Source organism: Antedon bifida, chromosome 3, assembly GCF_963402885.1.
Source record: "Antedon bifida chromosome 3, ecAntBifi1.1, whole genome shotgun sequence".
Classification (NCBI taxonomy): Eukaryota; Metazoa; Echinodermata; class Crinoidea; order Comatulida; family Antedonidae; genus Antedon; species Antedon bifida.
Window position 1 is genome coordinate 33,202,293 of NC_136228.1, and position 16,138 is coordinate 33,218,430.

Here is a 16,138-nt window from a genome sequence, read left to right on the forward strand (position 1 = left end):
ACTATCGAATATATAATTGTATACAACTAGAACTTTTGATAAAAATAAATGCGTTTTAAAATAAATGCATTACTCAATAGACAGCATTCTTTTATTTTCATTGATTTGTCTTCACTACCATGCCCTCTCAACTCAAATGCCAACAACTATCGAAAACAACGTGAAAATGGACATGCATTATTCATTTGCGACAAACTAAATGAAGAAGCATTTGTAGGTTAAATTAAAATGACAAATGAAACGGAGAAGAAAATTGATACGATGATGAACAATAACAACCGCATTATTATGTCGCATAACTTTGTGCGTAGAAAACGCATATGCCACATCACTATGTTAATTGTTAGGAGTTGTTTGAGGTTAAAAGCCAATTCACACCGACGAGCGGTAACGGTAATAAAAATATAGACTCTATTATTTCTTATGACCATTTACACACAACGCGGAGCGGACGGGTGGTTTCCGAGCTCAGGATAGATACTGATTCTACGTGGGACACAAGCTACGCGGTTTTCCGCTTCTTACACATTTACCGCTCGTCTGTGTGTAAATTGGCCTTTAGACGAACGCCATCTACGGTTGTTGAGCCATTTATATTTTTGCGCGCACTATCGTCCCAAACCTTAGACCCACCCCTTTACTTTAAGTAGGTCTGCTCAAGAACATTGTAATGACGAAACTGTCGAATTAGCCGCAAAGTGTAGAAATAAACCTATCCTCTGTTAATGAGTTGAAATGATAGGCCTACATTTTTTAATCAATATTATATTGTTATATACAATATCAAAACTATCGAATGTTAAAATTAGTTTGTAAAAATCAATCACATTCTTTATTCACTATCATATGAACGCACAAGACAATTCCTTACTCTTCTTACACTGTTTACAATTTCAAAGATAACTCCTAGATTTGTCATCGCATTACCAATCGCGCTAGACTTCCATATGTGGATACTATTAGATTTGTTTTCTTAACTACATCACTTCATGATCGGTGTAGAGCTAATGTGTTCTAAAATAACAAATGAAGTAATATATCACGGATGACAGTAAATACTGATTGATATTCATGTATTCGTTTGAGACGATCTGTTAATGAATGGTGGCGCTATTGAATGCAAGATGACGACAGAGATAACGAGGGTGTAAATTGTGCAAGTTGCTTAGTAAATGAACCGCTGCAGGCCAATGAAGAGCAAGGCCATCTCTCGGAATTTAAATCTTTTTATTTCATGATAATTTGTCGTCTGCTCATGGATTTACATAAGTTTGAAATATTGAATCAGCAATCTAATACATAATAGAACAGCAGACTATTTGCAGTAAGTATATAATTACAGTAATACCTTATAGGCCTATTTATATTGTTTTATTATACTGTATTAGCTTAAACTTATTTCCAACTTAGACGGGACGCAACGCAAGGTCGTAAGCGCACCGTTGACCAATCACGAAGCGATGATGGATCACCCGAACTGGCGATGCGTTGGTTAAAGTACTTTTGGGTTACGCGTAAAAAAACCGAAGATTTATACTTGTAAATTATTTAGATATGTTTCATACTTTTTCAGAAAAATCGCGGAATAAGATGAACATTGAGATAAAGATTCCAGGTTATGCGTCTGGTGCTCAACCGACTGTCACGGTAAACCAGCCAGATTCGTTGCAGCAGGCAATTCCTATTGAGTATACCGTTAATGTGTCTGACTCATCCGGTACAGAAGCAGCAGGCGCGCGTCCCATCACGTCACAGGCATACCGGCAGGCGAACTATGTCACACCACCGCCACCAATCATAAATACGTCACACACAAGAAATGTTGTCACTTCAACATCTATGCGATCGAGAGAAAGAGATATCCAAGTTACTCCAGTAGGATCTCAAGATCAAACTGTCTATCACGGATACTACACCACACCAGTAACTGTCACTAGTTCTAAGACGCCTCCTATCCCGCAATATATCACGGGTAGGTCTTCTCAACAACTTCCTCAAATGAGTTTGGTACAATATGACAACCGAAGCTTCCAGGCAACCATGGATCTTAGCCAATATAGTCCACAGGAGATCCAGGTTAGAGTAAAAGACAGGACCGTTACGGTGACTGCTAATCATAGGGAAGCAAATCATCAAGGTGGTTTTACGCAACGTAGCTACAGTCGACAGTATACACTGCCAGATGACGTGAATCCAAATTTAGTGAAATGTTTCATAAGTGAAAGAGGAGAGTTGTCTGTGGAAGCGCCACGTATGCAACCTCTAAGTACTCACGATAGGATAGTACCAATAGAAATGCGTAGTCCTCATACACCGCCCCCTCCACCACAACATATTCAACCGTTGAAGAGCGTATCACGTGCAACAACTAACGCGCAACCCCCACCCCCGCCACCACCACCGACACCTCCATCAACACCGGTAGAAAAGGCACCAAGACGACCTCCCAGACCGGTTAATTATAGTGGCGTACAACCTGTCATCATTAACAAACAGTCAGCACCAACAACTCAACGAACACCAACTGTGTCATTTAGAGACACTAATAGCATTGACGCTGCAAACCTACCACCACCACCTCCTCCGCCCCCTGAAGTAACATCCGAAAGACAAACTCCATTCGTTGAAGATGTTACAAGCGATGTTGAATATCAAAAAATTGACTTTAAATCAGCAAAAAAGATGTTTGAAAATTAGAACATAGACAGCACGTAATTTATTCTTGATTGTACATTATTAATATAGACGGACAGCTAACAGTATTAACGATGTAATCGGTTAACATGGAATACGATTGATTGACTTTGATTGGAGGTTGAAGTTAAATATGAAATATACGTCGTGCAAATGAGACTTCTGGACATTTCAAACACTTAATTTTATTAGGATTATTTCTTGTACACACTATAAATAATATTTATTTGTCGTATCAACAGTTACTTTGTTTCTATTATGCAAGGAAGGCGTAATACCGTAAAGTATAAATCAACCACAAAAGCGTCTCAGTATTATAGTCTATTTGAAGTGTATAGGCCTATTTATGTTATTAACATTCAGAGAAGGAAAGAATTAGCGAACGCACGTGCCACAATAGTATCATTTGCCCTGTCATGAATCACACAGCGTTCATTGGGATATTTAGAATACCACAATACAAGTCTGTAGAAATGGATGGTACACAACACCGAACAAGTAAAATGTACACTTGACGAATTGAATTAAACCATCGTGTTGTGTTCAATATTTTGACACTATGTTTGATATGCTCTTAAAGCACTTTATGTAAGATTTGTATCATAACCAATACGTATAGACAAATACGTATAGGTAATAGTAATCAATTAAACGATAACGATAACGTCAATATCGCAAGTCTTTTACGTCCTTTTTTAAGTGCCAAAAAGCAACACAATCCATTCTATGATTGTCGAAATGTTAAACTCAAGCACGATGGCCGATCCGTTTGTTGTAGCTAGGCTAGACCCTAGAAAATAGATGGCTACCTTACCCCTGTGTCTGATTTGAATGTGTATTTGATTACTAGATTTAGCGGCCTAGTCTGTTACGTTTACGTTACGCAGATTTACGTACCAACAAATGGCAGTATGTACTATCTGGGGAATGCAAAGTTACATTTAAATGTTACTAATACTGTTAGAGGTCAACGGAAATAACATAGCTTTAAAACATAAGTCGGTTGGACGTCTAGATTGACGTCACTTCTTGGACCGCCACACAACATTTGAACATGAATAATAATAAACACTGTTTATTTTTTGCCCTGATCTAATTAAGCATGTATTTTGGTCTCTTTGCAAAGTACCTTATATAGTTTTAATTTGTTTTCGATATTTAAGGGTCATTGAAAATAATAAATAAATTATTTAACTATGTTGGATTGGAATGTGCTGATGTAGTTCCTTGCCAAAGACAACAAAATAGGCCTATACTACTACTTCGTTAATCATGGGCATAATGTCTATACGACCGCCACAATTGGAGTGCGCGTACGTAGGTCTAGTACGTAAAAAGGGACAAGAAGATAAATAAATTGAATTAATTGTACAAATTATCGCCACGCAAAAACGCTTTTACAAGTCCTACCAAAATACCATAATTATGAGTATGCAAAATAATTAAGAGTGTATATGTATACGGTACTTGCGTCGTCGTAGTCTCAGATTTCCGTAAATTGCCGACTGATATTTAACTCCAAGGGGAGTATATCTACAGACAGCGTAGTCTCCTTGTTAGGAAATACATGTATGATTTCAATTTTAGTATACGTTTTCTTTGTGTGTGAGAAATATTAAAGAAATATTTATTTAGTTTCACAGTATTTTGTTTGTAAAAACACAACTTTTTCTAGAATATATATTTGTTTTTGTATTTGATAGCTACAAATGCAGTGCAATTTTAATGATACCAGTTGTTTATATGTTTCTTTATTGTAAAATCAATGGTGTTTTTTTAAACCGTTCCACGCGACTTGAACAAAGGAAGCACAACGCAAGTAATCTTACTAAAAACAAGCGATGGATTGGGTGCGTTAACGCTTACGTTGCGCGACTAGGTTGGAACCAAGATTTACGATGTAAAAATTCGTGTTCACATCGCATTCTAAATTCAACTACCTGGGTGCTCTCGGTTATAATAAATGTTTTTATTAAGCAGAAAGAGTTATTTTAATGGTATCTTCCAACTATGGTTATAATGACTTAATTTTGTTTACATTTTTGTTTGAAAGTTGGTGTTGCTAGAACGTATCGCGCATGCGTTAGCAGATGTTGAGCGATCTTTCATCCTGTATAGTTGACATCATCTATCGACTAATCTATCCACATGCTCCTTAGTAAATCATACATCCTTAATCGTTCATTTGTATAACTTATTATGACAACGAAGATTAACCTAACAAGGTATGGGGCGCCAACCACATTTCTATCGTAAAATCAGTGACTTGTGGTGTTTCTTATTTTAACAAGGCCATATACATGGCTGCAGTCGCGTGCTCAAGTTAGTGTTTACCGACCAACCGACCGACCGACGTAGAGTCCTACGCACCTGAGTGATCCTACCGACTAGGACGCATAATCAACATCTCATCCCCTTTCTCTTTAGGATATATAAATACGGCCTCTGTGTTTACAGGGAGATAATGATATTTAACTTTATATAATTATAAAAACATTGCAGACAGTAGGCCTAAACTATGTATATGGCGGCTACTACCAAATGTCGGTCTTTTGTATTTTGGTTTAATTAACTTGCTGTCGCACTGTCGCAACACTACTGTACATGGAAACAAAGCCGCAGCCTACACGACGTATGTTCTAAATATAAAATCATATTTTTAATATGACCTTTACTTCTCATCTTGCCATTTGGAAATGAAGGCGTTCGAACAAATACCATGGATAGTTGATGACGATGACGAACGCGATGTGAACGCGAGGCTCGTCTGAACGCGAACTATGCGTGGACACACAACTCTAGGATAGACGGTAAAAAAATTTCGATCATCAATGTGAATACGAATTTATGACATTTAATTGCATAAAGTTTGATAGTGTAGACAAGACTTAAATGTGTTCGCGGCACATCTTTTTTGTACAATATTTTAGCAGGTACATCGTTTAATTGGAATCCTATTTTTTTTTTTACAGAAACTGTATTAGGACTTTGTACTATAAAATAATTAATGTATGCCCTAATTAAATACCAATATAAACAGTCGATAAAGTATTTAAAGTTTTACTGAATATTTTTATGAAAATGATATAGATTTCACAGTTTACAAACGACGTTATAATTAACCCCGTACGAAATATCACCGGGGTACCAACACCTATGTAACTACGTGATTTGTATTGTCAGTTGTATAAACATGATCTAGACAAGGAACAAATGTCAACTTACACATTCATTAGACGGGTAGATAAGAAAGTATGGGACAGGTGCTGGACCTTTGAAATTTTAAATGATTTTAAATCAGACATAAAGTCCTGAATGAAAATATTCATCATAATATAATAATCTAATATTTTCAGTTATCCGTCAGCTATATAGCTGAGCAATCAGCCATCAACACTAATATAATAACATAATAAAATTAATAATATTAATAATATAATAAAAGGCATACTTTTTCCCACATATTACACATATTTATATTTTGAAACCAAAATAGGTTGGTAAATTGAATGTTGCTAATAACATTATTAGGCCTACTAAATAAATACTATATGTCATGATTGAGCAAGAACATTATTTCTTATGGGGGGGGGGGGGTGTCAATAGAGACAATAACATGAGGTACATCAGATTAAATATTATCGATAACAATAAACATGAATCTCTGTCTACACTATCAAACTTTGTGTGATAAGAACATGTGATGTGCTCATATATGGACATGATGATGTCATACCACTACCATATTTGGGCATATCACTATTATATTTGAGCACATCACACTTTTTTGTCAAACTAGTTTGATAGTGTAGACAGAGCTTTGCACAAACCAATATATTGCTTAATAACTGTGTATCTCACTCAGGATTTGCTTAACATAATCTGTGTATTCAAGAGACTATTAATGGTATTACAGTATTATTACCCTTACAATTTTGTCTAAAACAGTGCATAGACATCAATGAACACCAAACAGCAGACGTAGATCTTTAAGCGTTAACTTCTGATTCTTTGATTTGTTTCTGTAAAATAATAAAAAATTAAATTATAAATACATAAAAAAAAATCATTTATACAACATTCATCACATAATTTATGCATGTGTACCTTTTCTCTATACATTAAAATGTACAGGCTATTCTAAAAAAAAAATGTATTTACCCTTAATATCCACATTTTATTTAAAAACTCAAATGTAGATAATCTTTAACCATTTTATTACCATCTACATATTATGTTCATCACATTCTTGTCAAAATTAACCTAATATTAGTTTGTTTCCCCCATCCCTCTTTTTTAAGGTGTAGGGGGGCGGGGCCTTGCTTTTTATGTCCTATAAATGTATAGAGCAATGCTGTGAGGAAGGAGGCTTCACAAATTATTACTTTGCTAGATTGGTATAAAGCTGTGGTCTACTTATTGATTGCATAACTTTCTATCTAATAATAATTACTTCACAGTTAATACTATCACATTCCATCGGGCTCTATCCCACTTACTCTAAGAGACAATCAAATTACAGCTAATTGACAATTATATTCAGAAAAATTCCAACACGGTCATAATTTGTGTTACTTAGGAGGTTAATGGTAAGTTCAAAGTAAACTTTTACATAAAGAAGAAACTGAAGCTTGTATTATAACAATAATCATAATAACAATAATTACAATAATTAAAAATAATAATAACTACTAAGTAGTAATGATTTTTTAATTTTAATGTAAATATGTATAATTATGCTTGTATGATGTAGTATGTTTAAGCGGATATTAGCCCTTGATGGCATTTGCAGCAATAAAGAAATTGAATTGAATTGAATTGAATAGCAATTGGCAATGGTGAGGAAAGGGTAACTCCAAGCATTGGATTGACATAACATTGGCTAGGGTTCGAGGCTCACTCACTTCATGGTTCTGGTGGTAGAACAAGTCTTCTCGGATAAAGACTATAAACCGTAGGTCCAGTGTATGCATATTGCTCATGTGCACTTTAAAGAACCTAGTATATCTTTCGAGATGAGTAGGGGGGTTACCCCGGTGTACTAGTACACACATAGCCAGTCATAAACTCATATATATGTACACACTGGGCCCTCTGAGAGAACAGTCTTTGACTGAAGAGGCTACCCAGTGTAAAGAATAAATAGTAGACTATAAGGTAAACTCAATGACTCCATGCTATTCTAGTATAAGATAACATGCAATGTTTAATGATAGCCACAATTAAAATACATTGGCTATTTTTACATTACAAGCCAGTACAATGACGTCAAACATTCTATAATTACTAACATCGTAAAATAATAATCGTTAAAAATTGTATAAAATAAATTCTTTGTGAATTATATTCTTCTAAATATTTTGTCTTATTAAAAACTAATAATAAACAGAAAAAATGTTAATGGCTACTCATCTTATCAAATGTCAATTAGAGGAAATAACGGAACAAACAAATGAATACTTATGACCTTAGGTCAAATGAAAAATGTCATTGACATAGATCGGTTATCAACAGATGTGGAAATACAGAATGACGTATTTTAGTGTTCAATTTCTACAATGCTTTAATGACATGATAATTATCAGTACTCGTAAACTAGAGAAAAAGTTTTAAAAAAGCATTTACATCTGATTTACTTTTAGGTTAGAATATTTTAGTGGCGCAACTAAGGATAACCCGCTTTAGACTTGTTTCATGTGAGGTCTTTTTGGAAGAGTGTACTATATTCTTTAAAGTGCACATAAGCCATGTTGCACACAAGACCAACGGCTTAATGTTGCACCTGAAAGACGGTGCGCTATCTACAGAATACCAGAATATTCCACCAACCAAATAATGAACTAAGGATGTCCAATCTTGGGAGATTTAATTTATTTCTACAACAAAATGTTGTTTCTCCTGATATTTTTACTTTCCTTTTTAAATTTCTTGCTATACATTGTATATCTTTATTTATTCTAGACTCAATACATTTTTTTTTCAATTTTAAGCTTGAACAACTCAAATTTGATTTGATTTATTTGCACCTCATTAAAAACATAAAAAATATATGATACAATACAGTATATACAATTTCAATTTAAAAGACAAAAAAAGAGATGCATGATAGCTCATGAATGATGTGAGACTTATTTCCAATGGGGCCCTAAAATAAAATGGGTTTAATTACCCTCTCTGTACAAAGTGCAAGTGTCTGGAACCATGTGGGTCAATATGGTATGTGTTCTAATTATCCAGCATCACAAGAAATGTTAATTCTGCACATCATCTTCAACCTAAGGGAAGTATATGAACCATGTTTAACTGGAGTCTTTAAATATCTAGCCTAGGGATAAAATACTACACAGCACTCGACTCGCGTGGCATTTGTGACAGAAAACACCACTGGATTGGTGCAAATGATCGCTCGTCGTAATATAATTTGCAATCTGATATTCAACAATTCTGATGATACTTCCTGGTCAACAGCTGTGTTGATAATCTAATGTATAAACACCACATGTATATGCTAATTGAAAAATGTTCAATTTTTAATAATAATAATAATAATAAAGATAATGAGTTATGTGCATAAAAAAGATAAGTGTTCGTGTGAATGAATTAAATGCAATGTGAAGGAGAAGTTTACATAAAAAAATTTTCTTTATTATTATACTAACAGTTTAATTTAACTGCAAGAGGAGTTGATACGACCACTTAAAATCATTTTTCAGAATCGATCTGCTAAAACATATTGTATACAAGATGGCTGCAAAAGCACGTCCTCTGAAGATGCCAGTTTGTTTGTTATATTTATTGCTATGTTATAAAACAAACCATAAACACAAGACGAACTCAATATATCTTAAAATTACAATAAACAAATTATGACACAGCAGGCCAATTTACACCGACGAGTGGTAAAGGTAAGCGCAAAACCGCGTAGCTTGTCCCACATGGAATCTGTATCTATCCTGAGCGGAAATCATCCATCCGCTCCAGGTTGTGTGTAAATGGTCATAAGGAATAACATGGATTCTACATTTGTATTACCGTTACCGCTTGTCTGTGTAAATTGGCCTTTAAGCTGGAATGCTAGTTCCAGAAGGGGTCCCCTACAAAACTCACCCAGTAAGAACGTTCTCAGCTAATGCTGCTTTGCTCTTCTGAAGTTTAAGTATCTTTTCCTCAATCGTGTCTTTGCAGACAAACTTGTGAATAAAGACGTCTTTCTTTTGACCAACACGATAAATACGATCACAGGCTTGCTGTTCAAGTGCAGGGTTCCTGGAAAATTATACAAAAAAATATCCACAAAATGCTTTTCTACAAATAAACAAACAAATCAACAGATATTCTTTTTCTATTATTAGGATAGCGAATTAATCATTTGTCTTAATCATGTAATTGACCAATGGCTGTTGGATGTATAATTGAAATAAATACAAATAAATACATTGAGTTTTTTCAATAATTATTAAACATTGTTGAATATTATATTTACTAAAGCTCTGTCTACACTATCAAACTAGTTGGACAAAAAAGTGTGATGTGCCCAAATATGGTAGTGATATGACATCATCATGTCCATATATGGGCACATCACATTTTGTTGTCACATAAAGTTTGATAGTATAGACACTGACAGAGCTTAAGGTTAGTAATTACCAATGCATATCAAGAACAAACAGATGATTTCCACCAATAAGATTAAGACCAACACCACCAGCACGTAAAGACACCAGCATGACCTCTGACCCCTTGTCATTTGTGTTGAAATCTTCAACGAGTTCTGCCCGCTTCTTAGGGGTCACATTGCCACGTATCGACGAGAAATGAAAGCCTTCTTTGGTCAAGTGATGGGCAACAATATCTAACATCTTGGTCCATTGTGAGACAATCACACTTTTCATCGGTTTACCCTTTGGTGACATTTTGCGAATTTCCACTAGTTTTGTCATTACTTCTTTTACCTATATTGATATAAGTAAAATGAATTTAAATGATTTAAACTTAAAGATGTATTGTCCCCCAATAACATGAAAAATGAGATTAATTAAATCAGACTTATATGTTATTTTGTAGTTTTAATAAAGTTAATCACTTCCATAGAAAAAAAAAAATGTTTTCACTGACACAAATGACAAAATAAATGGTTAAATTCAACCAAAAATCCATTGACTGGCAGCCAATTTGAGCATTTTTTGCTTTAAATTACATTTTTTTGAGGTAAATACATTTTTTTTCGATCCAATTTTTGGTCAAAGTGGATAACTATTATGTTACATTAAAATGGCATATTCAACAAAAATTGTTTTAAGAATTATTTTTTCAGGGGGACAATACATCTTTAATAAAATAAGATGAGTATTTGTTTTTAAATGGTGCCATTTCTGACATCAATGTTTATTCCATTCTGTAAGGGGCGGGTTTCCCGCTGTTGAATGAGTTTAAAAATAGAAAAAGAGAAAATAGAATGTAAAGTTGAGTCAGTGGCTTCCATGGTAATTGCTCTATGGGGGAAACCAAGTCACAGTTCAAACTGCCTTATATTATACCTACCTTTGTGCTTTCAAACTTTTCATCAAAGACATCAGCCTTCTTAAGTGCCTTTCCTTCTTGCTTTGCATTCTGGCTACTGCCTAGACTTAGATCCATCATTTGGTCCACAAGAGACATTTCAATGCTGCTGTCAAACTCAAAATTTTCCTCTGTAATATTCTAGAAAACATAGAATATGATAAGTTTTTGTTTTTGGCCTACTGATAAACTATTATTTTATGAACACAACTCAAAAATAAGTTAAATATTTAATCAACAAGAATTTGAAGAGTGAAATATTGAATATATTTTCTTAGATATAAAATTAATTTCTGTACAATAATTTTTTTTATGTAATTTTGGCTGTTTTTTGAGAGTCTCATCTTTCTTGGTATCTCTGCTTTTCCGTCTCCGCTCAATTGTGTTTATTTATTTGTATTTTGCTGGGGGATAAAATAAAATAGTAATGTATAATGGAAAGAAGCCATTAGTGTGTCCAAATAAAAAATCTAACCTCTTTTAAAAGTCCCAGATGACTACAGCATTGGCGTAAACGAAGTAAAATCACCAGAATGACGGTACCAGTCACTTTATCGGGCCCAGAAGATGACTTATCTATACCTACTGCAACATATCCAGTAGCACTACTGGAACTAGCTTCACTTGGTTTCGATACCTTACCACCATCAATAGATGTTTCTCCATGTTGTTGTAAGTAGTTACTTACTTTGGATCTAGAAAAAGAGGAGATCATAATTTAAATTTTGGAAAAAAAGATGGTTGTAGCATAACAAATGAAACATTTTCCTTATTAAACTAATTCTTATATATTGTTTTGTGAGGGGTCTGATTGAGATCAGTTTATTACTTCTAACCAAAAAAAGGGGAAAATGTTATGTTAAAATGTATGTTAAATAAAATATGTACTATTTTTTGGTTGAATAAATATTACGAAATGATTATGAAATAAAAGGAACAAGACATGCTCAACTTTAGTTTATTTCTTTTTTGAAAAAAAACACATGGTATATTGCAAACCTTAATTTACTAGAATAAGCTTACTCAAAATAAATACATATTTAACATTATTTATAATAAAAAAAACAGTAAAATAGTGAATAAAAGACGTTGCACCAACTTAGATTCATTGAATAGTTTATCATACATCTTTCTTTCATCCTCTGACAGATCTATTTCATGGGTTGTACAGGTTCGTTCAGGAAGAGATACCTAGAAGAAGAAATTGTATATAAAGTAAAAAATCATAGTAGTAGTAAACAATTTGAAAATTCATTTAATTTAACTATAAAACAAATAATAATTTGAATGAAAATATCATTGATTAAATAAAGTTACTGGTTATTTATTGTTACTTGATACATTGAAACTTACAAGTGCTTTTCCGTCTTTACTTTTCTGGTCTTTTGTTCTTCTAAGAAGCAACCCTTTCATAATTAAATTCAGCCGTTCTATGTCAAAAGAAGAATTTGGTAAGTAAAGTAAGCAAGTAGTAAGTAAGTAAAACATTTTGGAGGACACAGACCATACACTCCACTCTGAAGTTGTATGGGTGCTGTTATCATCAGAAATGGTAGAATGAGGGCAGTAACTGTGTACACAGACTGTTACAAGTACTCGTTCTGTCCAGCCAAGATAAGACTCTATAACTTAAAACATCCGAAACAAATTTTCTTTTACTGTGTCATAAAAGGTCAGTGAGCAATGTAATTTCAATTTTGTTGGATAATAAAATTATTCAAAGTATTGAGTATTGTATAATATTGTAGTGATTCCATTCTTGAAAGGTAAGTTTTAAGGTAACTTTACCAGTATACTATCTAATAAGCATTCATAACTAATAGCAACTGATATAGAAAGTGCTTTTAAAGTTAAACTTTGTATTGCAATATTCACTAATGTATATATTTTGTAGGGGAGCAGGTAATATTGACTGTAATGCTATGAAATATCCATGTTGCAAACAAGAAAACAATTATAATAGAGAACAAATATCTTAATATTGTGATTAATTTTACATTAGAAATTAATATTCATCACATCTTACTTTGATTGTTATCAACCTGACGCTTCCACACCTTATACTCATCAAAAGGAGAACATCGAAGGAACCTAAAAAAAAAAAAAGATTAAAAAAAAATTAAATTGATTAATCTTTCGACGTTGTTGTTTTTACACATTTATAATTTCATTCTTTTTCCAACAACCATTTTTTCCAATATATTTACATACACAATTTTATATTGGATACCTCGAACAAGAAGAAAAGACAACTTGTGTATGACACGCGATGGGTCACATACTGAAAGCTTTTCAATGGCCTAACATCATCTAACAAAAGTTATGTATAAAATCAGAGAATTTAACAACACTAACCTGAGGAGTGAGAACATATCAAGCAAGTTGTTTTGAATAGGTGTACCGGTCACGGCCCATCGAGCACACGCCCTTAACCTACACACTCCAACCGCAGACTGACATTTATGGTTCTTGATGTTATGTGCTTCATCCAGTATGATTCTTTGCCATCCAATTTTAAGAAGGGTTGGTTGAGACATCGCCTTTTCTGGATTTTCCTAATAAAATTACAATTTATTGAGCAGATTTTCAACTAGGCAAATTTGTATGCACGAATCAAAAGCATTTAATTTCATTTCATTATTTATTTGGTTGACCCAGGTTATACGCATGCGTAGAGAGATTTGGAACATGGAAATTTGAATACACATGCATATAAGCTGGTGTTTTTCGATTCATGCAAACAAATTCACCTAGTGGAAAATTGGCTTTAGAATTAATATTTATATTTAGCACTTTATAAAGAGCTTAATGACATTTTTTTTTCACATAATGTTTGATAGTGTAGACAGAGCTTTACAAGGAACGGATAAAGGTACTTATATAATTTGAAGACATTTACACACCAATGTCTATCTATACAAAGCCAAATGGGTAAACATGGGGAATGGTGATATCCAACAACTAGAGAATTATAATGTCACACAGGGCCAAGCAATGTCACACAGGACCAAGCAATGTCACACAGGGTCAAGCAATGTCACACAGCGTCAAGTAATGTCACAAAGGGTCAAGTAATGTCAAAACTTACATGGTTCACTGCCAATTGTAAGTGTAAAAATGGTCATTACCTTTGACATCCAATCAGCAACAGGTTGTTCCGCTTTATCTTTAGTGTCTCCGGTACCAAGCTCCTTAGCAACAATACCATATGTAGTCAAGACAACATCATAGCCTGCCAGAACTGACACCTCTTTCTCTCGATTTGGACCGTGATACAAATATATATTTAAAACGCCACGTTTGCATCGGTTCTCAATTTCATTTTTCCACTGATGCAGGAGAGACGCTGGGCATATGACTAATGATGCGCATGATTTTATAAAATCACTAGTATCTAAAAACAAATAATTTGGTTTTCAGATGCTGCTAGTGAACATTGAATAAATTAAGCTGGAACTGAGGGAAATAATATGCAGAGAGGAACAGGTATGTATGTGACAACAACAAAATGGTATATTTACCTGTTTTAGCATCTTGAGCTTTATCTTTAGAGAGTTGCCTTTGTTTAAGAATGAGTGAAATCATTGTAAGTGTTTTACCAAGCCCCATGTCATCAGCTGTGAAAACACAAGTACTCATATAATTAAAAAGTGAAATCAAGATTTTATACTTGAAATACAATAACTATTGTTATTAGTTATTTTCATCATAAATACCACAAAAATATTGAAAACAGTTTTGATTATATTATAACATATTTGATAGCACTACAATTGTTTTTTATTACTAGTTATTGTCATCATTAAAAAACTAAAATATTCCAAAAAGTTTGTGCAATGAAAACAAGTTTGATTATTCGATAGCACTGCAATTATAATAATGCACTGTATACCTAGAATACCACCACATGGATGCTGCGACTCCCTCCAAATCAACCAGGTCAAAGCTTGACGTTGATGGGTCAACAGGGGAACGGTTAACTTCTTGGGGTCAGAGGTCTCCTCATGAGAAGTTGGACATGTCTCCAAAGACCTACAAATAGAATGCACAGTATCAATCAGTGTAAACAAAAACAACCTAAAAGATTCATTTGTAAAGTATGCAAATTTGTTTTCATGTTCCTGGTGGAGCATGTATTGAAAAGTGTTAAGCTCTGTCTACACTATCAAATTTTATGTGACAACAAAATTTGCCAAAATATAGTAGTAATATGCCCATTTATGGTAGTGATATGACATCATCATGTCCATATATGGGCACATCACATAAACTTTGATAGTGTAGACAGAGCAGTAGTCCACTTGAGTGCATAGAGACTTTGTTTATTTTGTGATGTATAAATTCACCTATTATATTATAATTAAATTGCATTCAGTATAAAAGAGAGCACAACATGTCTGTTAAGTCTCATATCACTTTGTACATTCTCATCACTTCACAAACACAGTAAATGATTATTATTAATTTATATATACCTATGAAGTTTGTCAATGGCATCTCTTGTTACAGTGCCAACCTCACGTAGTCGAGCTGAAGTCATTTTGCCACCATACAATGTCTGCATTTGAGGTGCATCTAGATAAAATAACATTTAGTTTAAAGCTCTGTCTACACTATCAAACTTTATGTGACAAAAAAATGTGATGACATCATATAACTAACCTCTGAGGGTCCCTAATGATCAGCAATTGCTTGATGGATCACCCTCATTAAAAATGGTTTAAAGATAAAAAAAAAGATAAAAACTAATTTATATAATATAATAACAACTTTACTTCAAAACGGATGCAACCCTTTTTTCACAAGGCTGTTACTTATAAAACTATTTATAAAATTTATCATTTACAGAACTTATTTGGGCACATCACACTTTGTTGTTAAACTA

At 33.6% G+C, this 16,138-nt stretch overlaps 2 protein-coding genes across 3 annotated transcripts in view; one reads left to right on the forward strand and one right to left on the reverse strand.

Annotated features, from left to right (window-relative positions):
* The window catches only part of LOC144837772 (transcription termination factor 2-like), a 165,335-nt gene that overhangs the window by 144,967 nt on the left and 4,230 nt on the right, over positions 1 to 16,138 (reverse strand). Inside the window, exons 8-20 of one of the 2 annotated variants that reach the window (XR_013611548.1) lie at positions 15,729 to 15,828; positions 15,146 to 15,285; positions 14,775 to 14,870; positions 14,382 to 14,647; positions 13,609 to 13,808; positions 13,280 to 13,344; positions 12,607 to 12,683; positions 12,353 to 12,444; positions 11,729 to 11,948; positions 11,236 to 11,394; positions 10,342 to 10,646; positions 9,802 to 9,960; positions 6,478 to 6,716 (exon numbers count right to left, since the gene is read on the reverse strand). Coding sequence is in view for 1 of the 2 variants with exons in the window: in XM_078693018.1 (XP_078549144.1) it covers positions 6,653 to 6,716; positions 9,802 to 9,960; positions 10,342 to 10,646; positions 11,236 to 11,394; positions 11,729 to 11,948; positions 12,353 to 12,444; positions 12,607 to 12,683; positions 13,280 to 13,344; positions 13,609 to 13,808; positions 14,382 to 14,647; positions 14,775 to 14,870; positions 15,146 to 15,285; positions 15,729 to 15,828 (1,943 nt within the window). In the remaining variant the exon portion in view is untranslated. Of the gene's footprint in view, positions 1 to 5,242; positions 6,717 to 9,801; positions 9,961 to 10,341; positions 10,647 to 11,235; positions 11,395 to 11,728; positions 11,949 to 12,352; positions 12,445 to 12,606; positions 12,684 to 13,279; positions 13,345 to 13,608; positions 13,809 to 14,381; positions 14,648 to 14,774; positions 14,871 to 15,145; positions 15,286 to 15,728; positions 15,829 to 16,138 lie in introns of those variants that run through there. The other variant, XM_078693018.1, reaches the window with a different exon arrangement.
* LOC144837767 (uncharacterized) lies at positions 1,157 to 4,425 on the forward strand. The gene is made up of 2 exons (XM_078693008.1): positions 1,157 to 1,324; positions 1,574 to 4,425. Exon 2 carries the CDS (start codon positions 1,591 to 1,593, stop codon positions 2,695 to 2,697), a length of 1,107 nt encoding a protein of 368 aa, XP_078549134.1. The 5' UTR covers positions 1,157 to 1,324; positions 1,574 to 1,590; the 3' UTR covers positions 2,698 to 4,425.

What these genes read in the sequence shown, in the direction of transcription:
- LOC144837767 (XM_078693008.1), top strand. Translation starts at nt 1,591, where the DNA reads ATGAACATTGAGATAAAGATTCCAGGTTATGCGTCTGGTGCTCAACCG.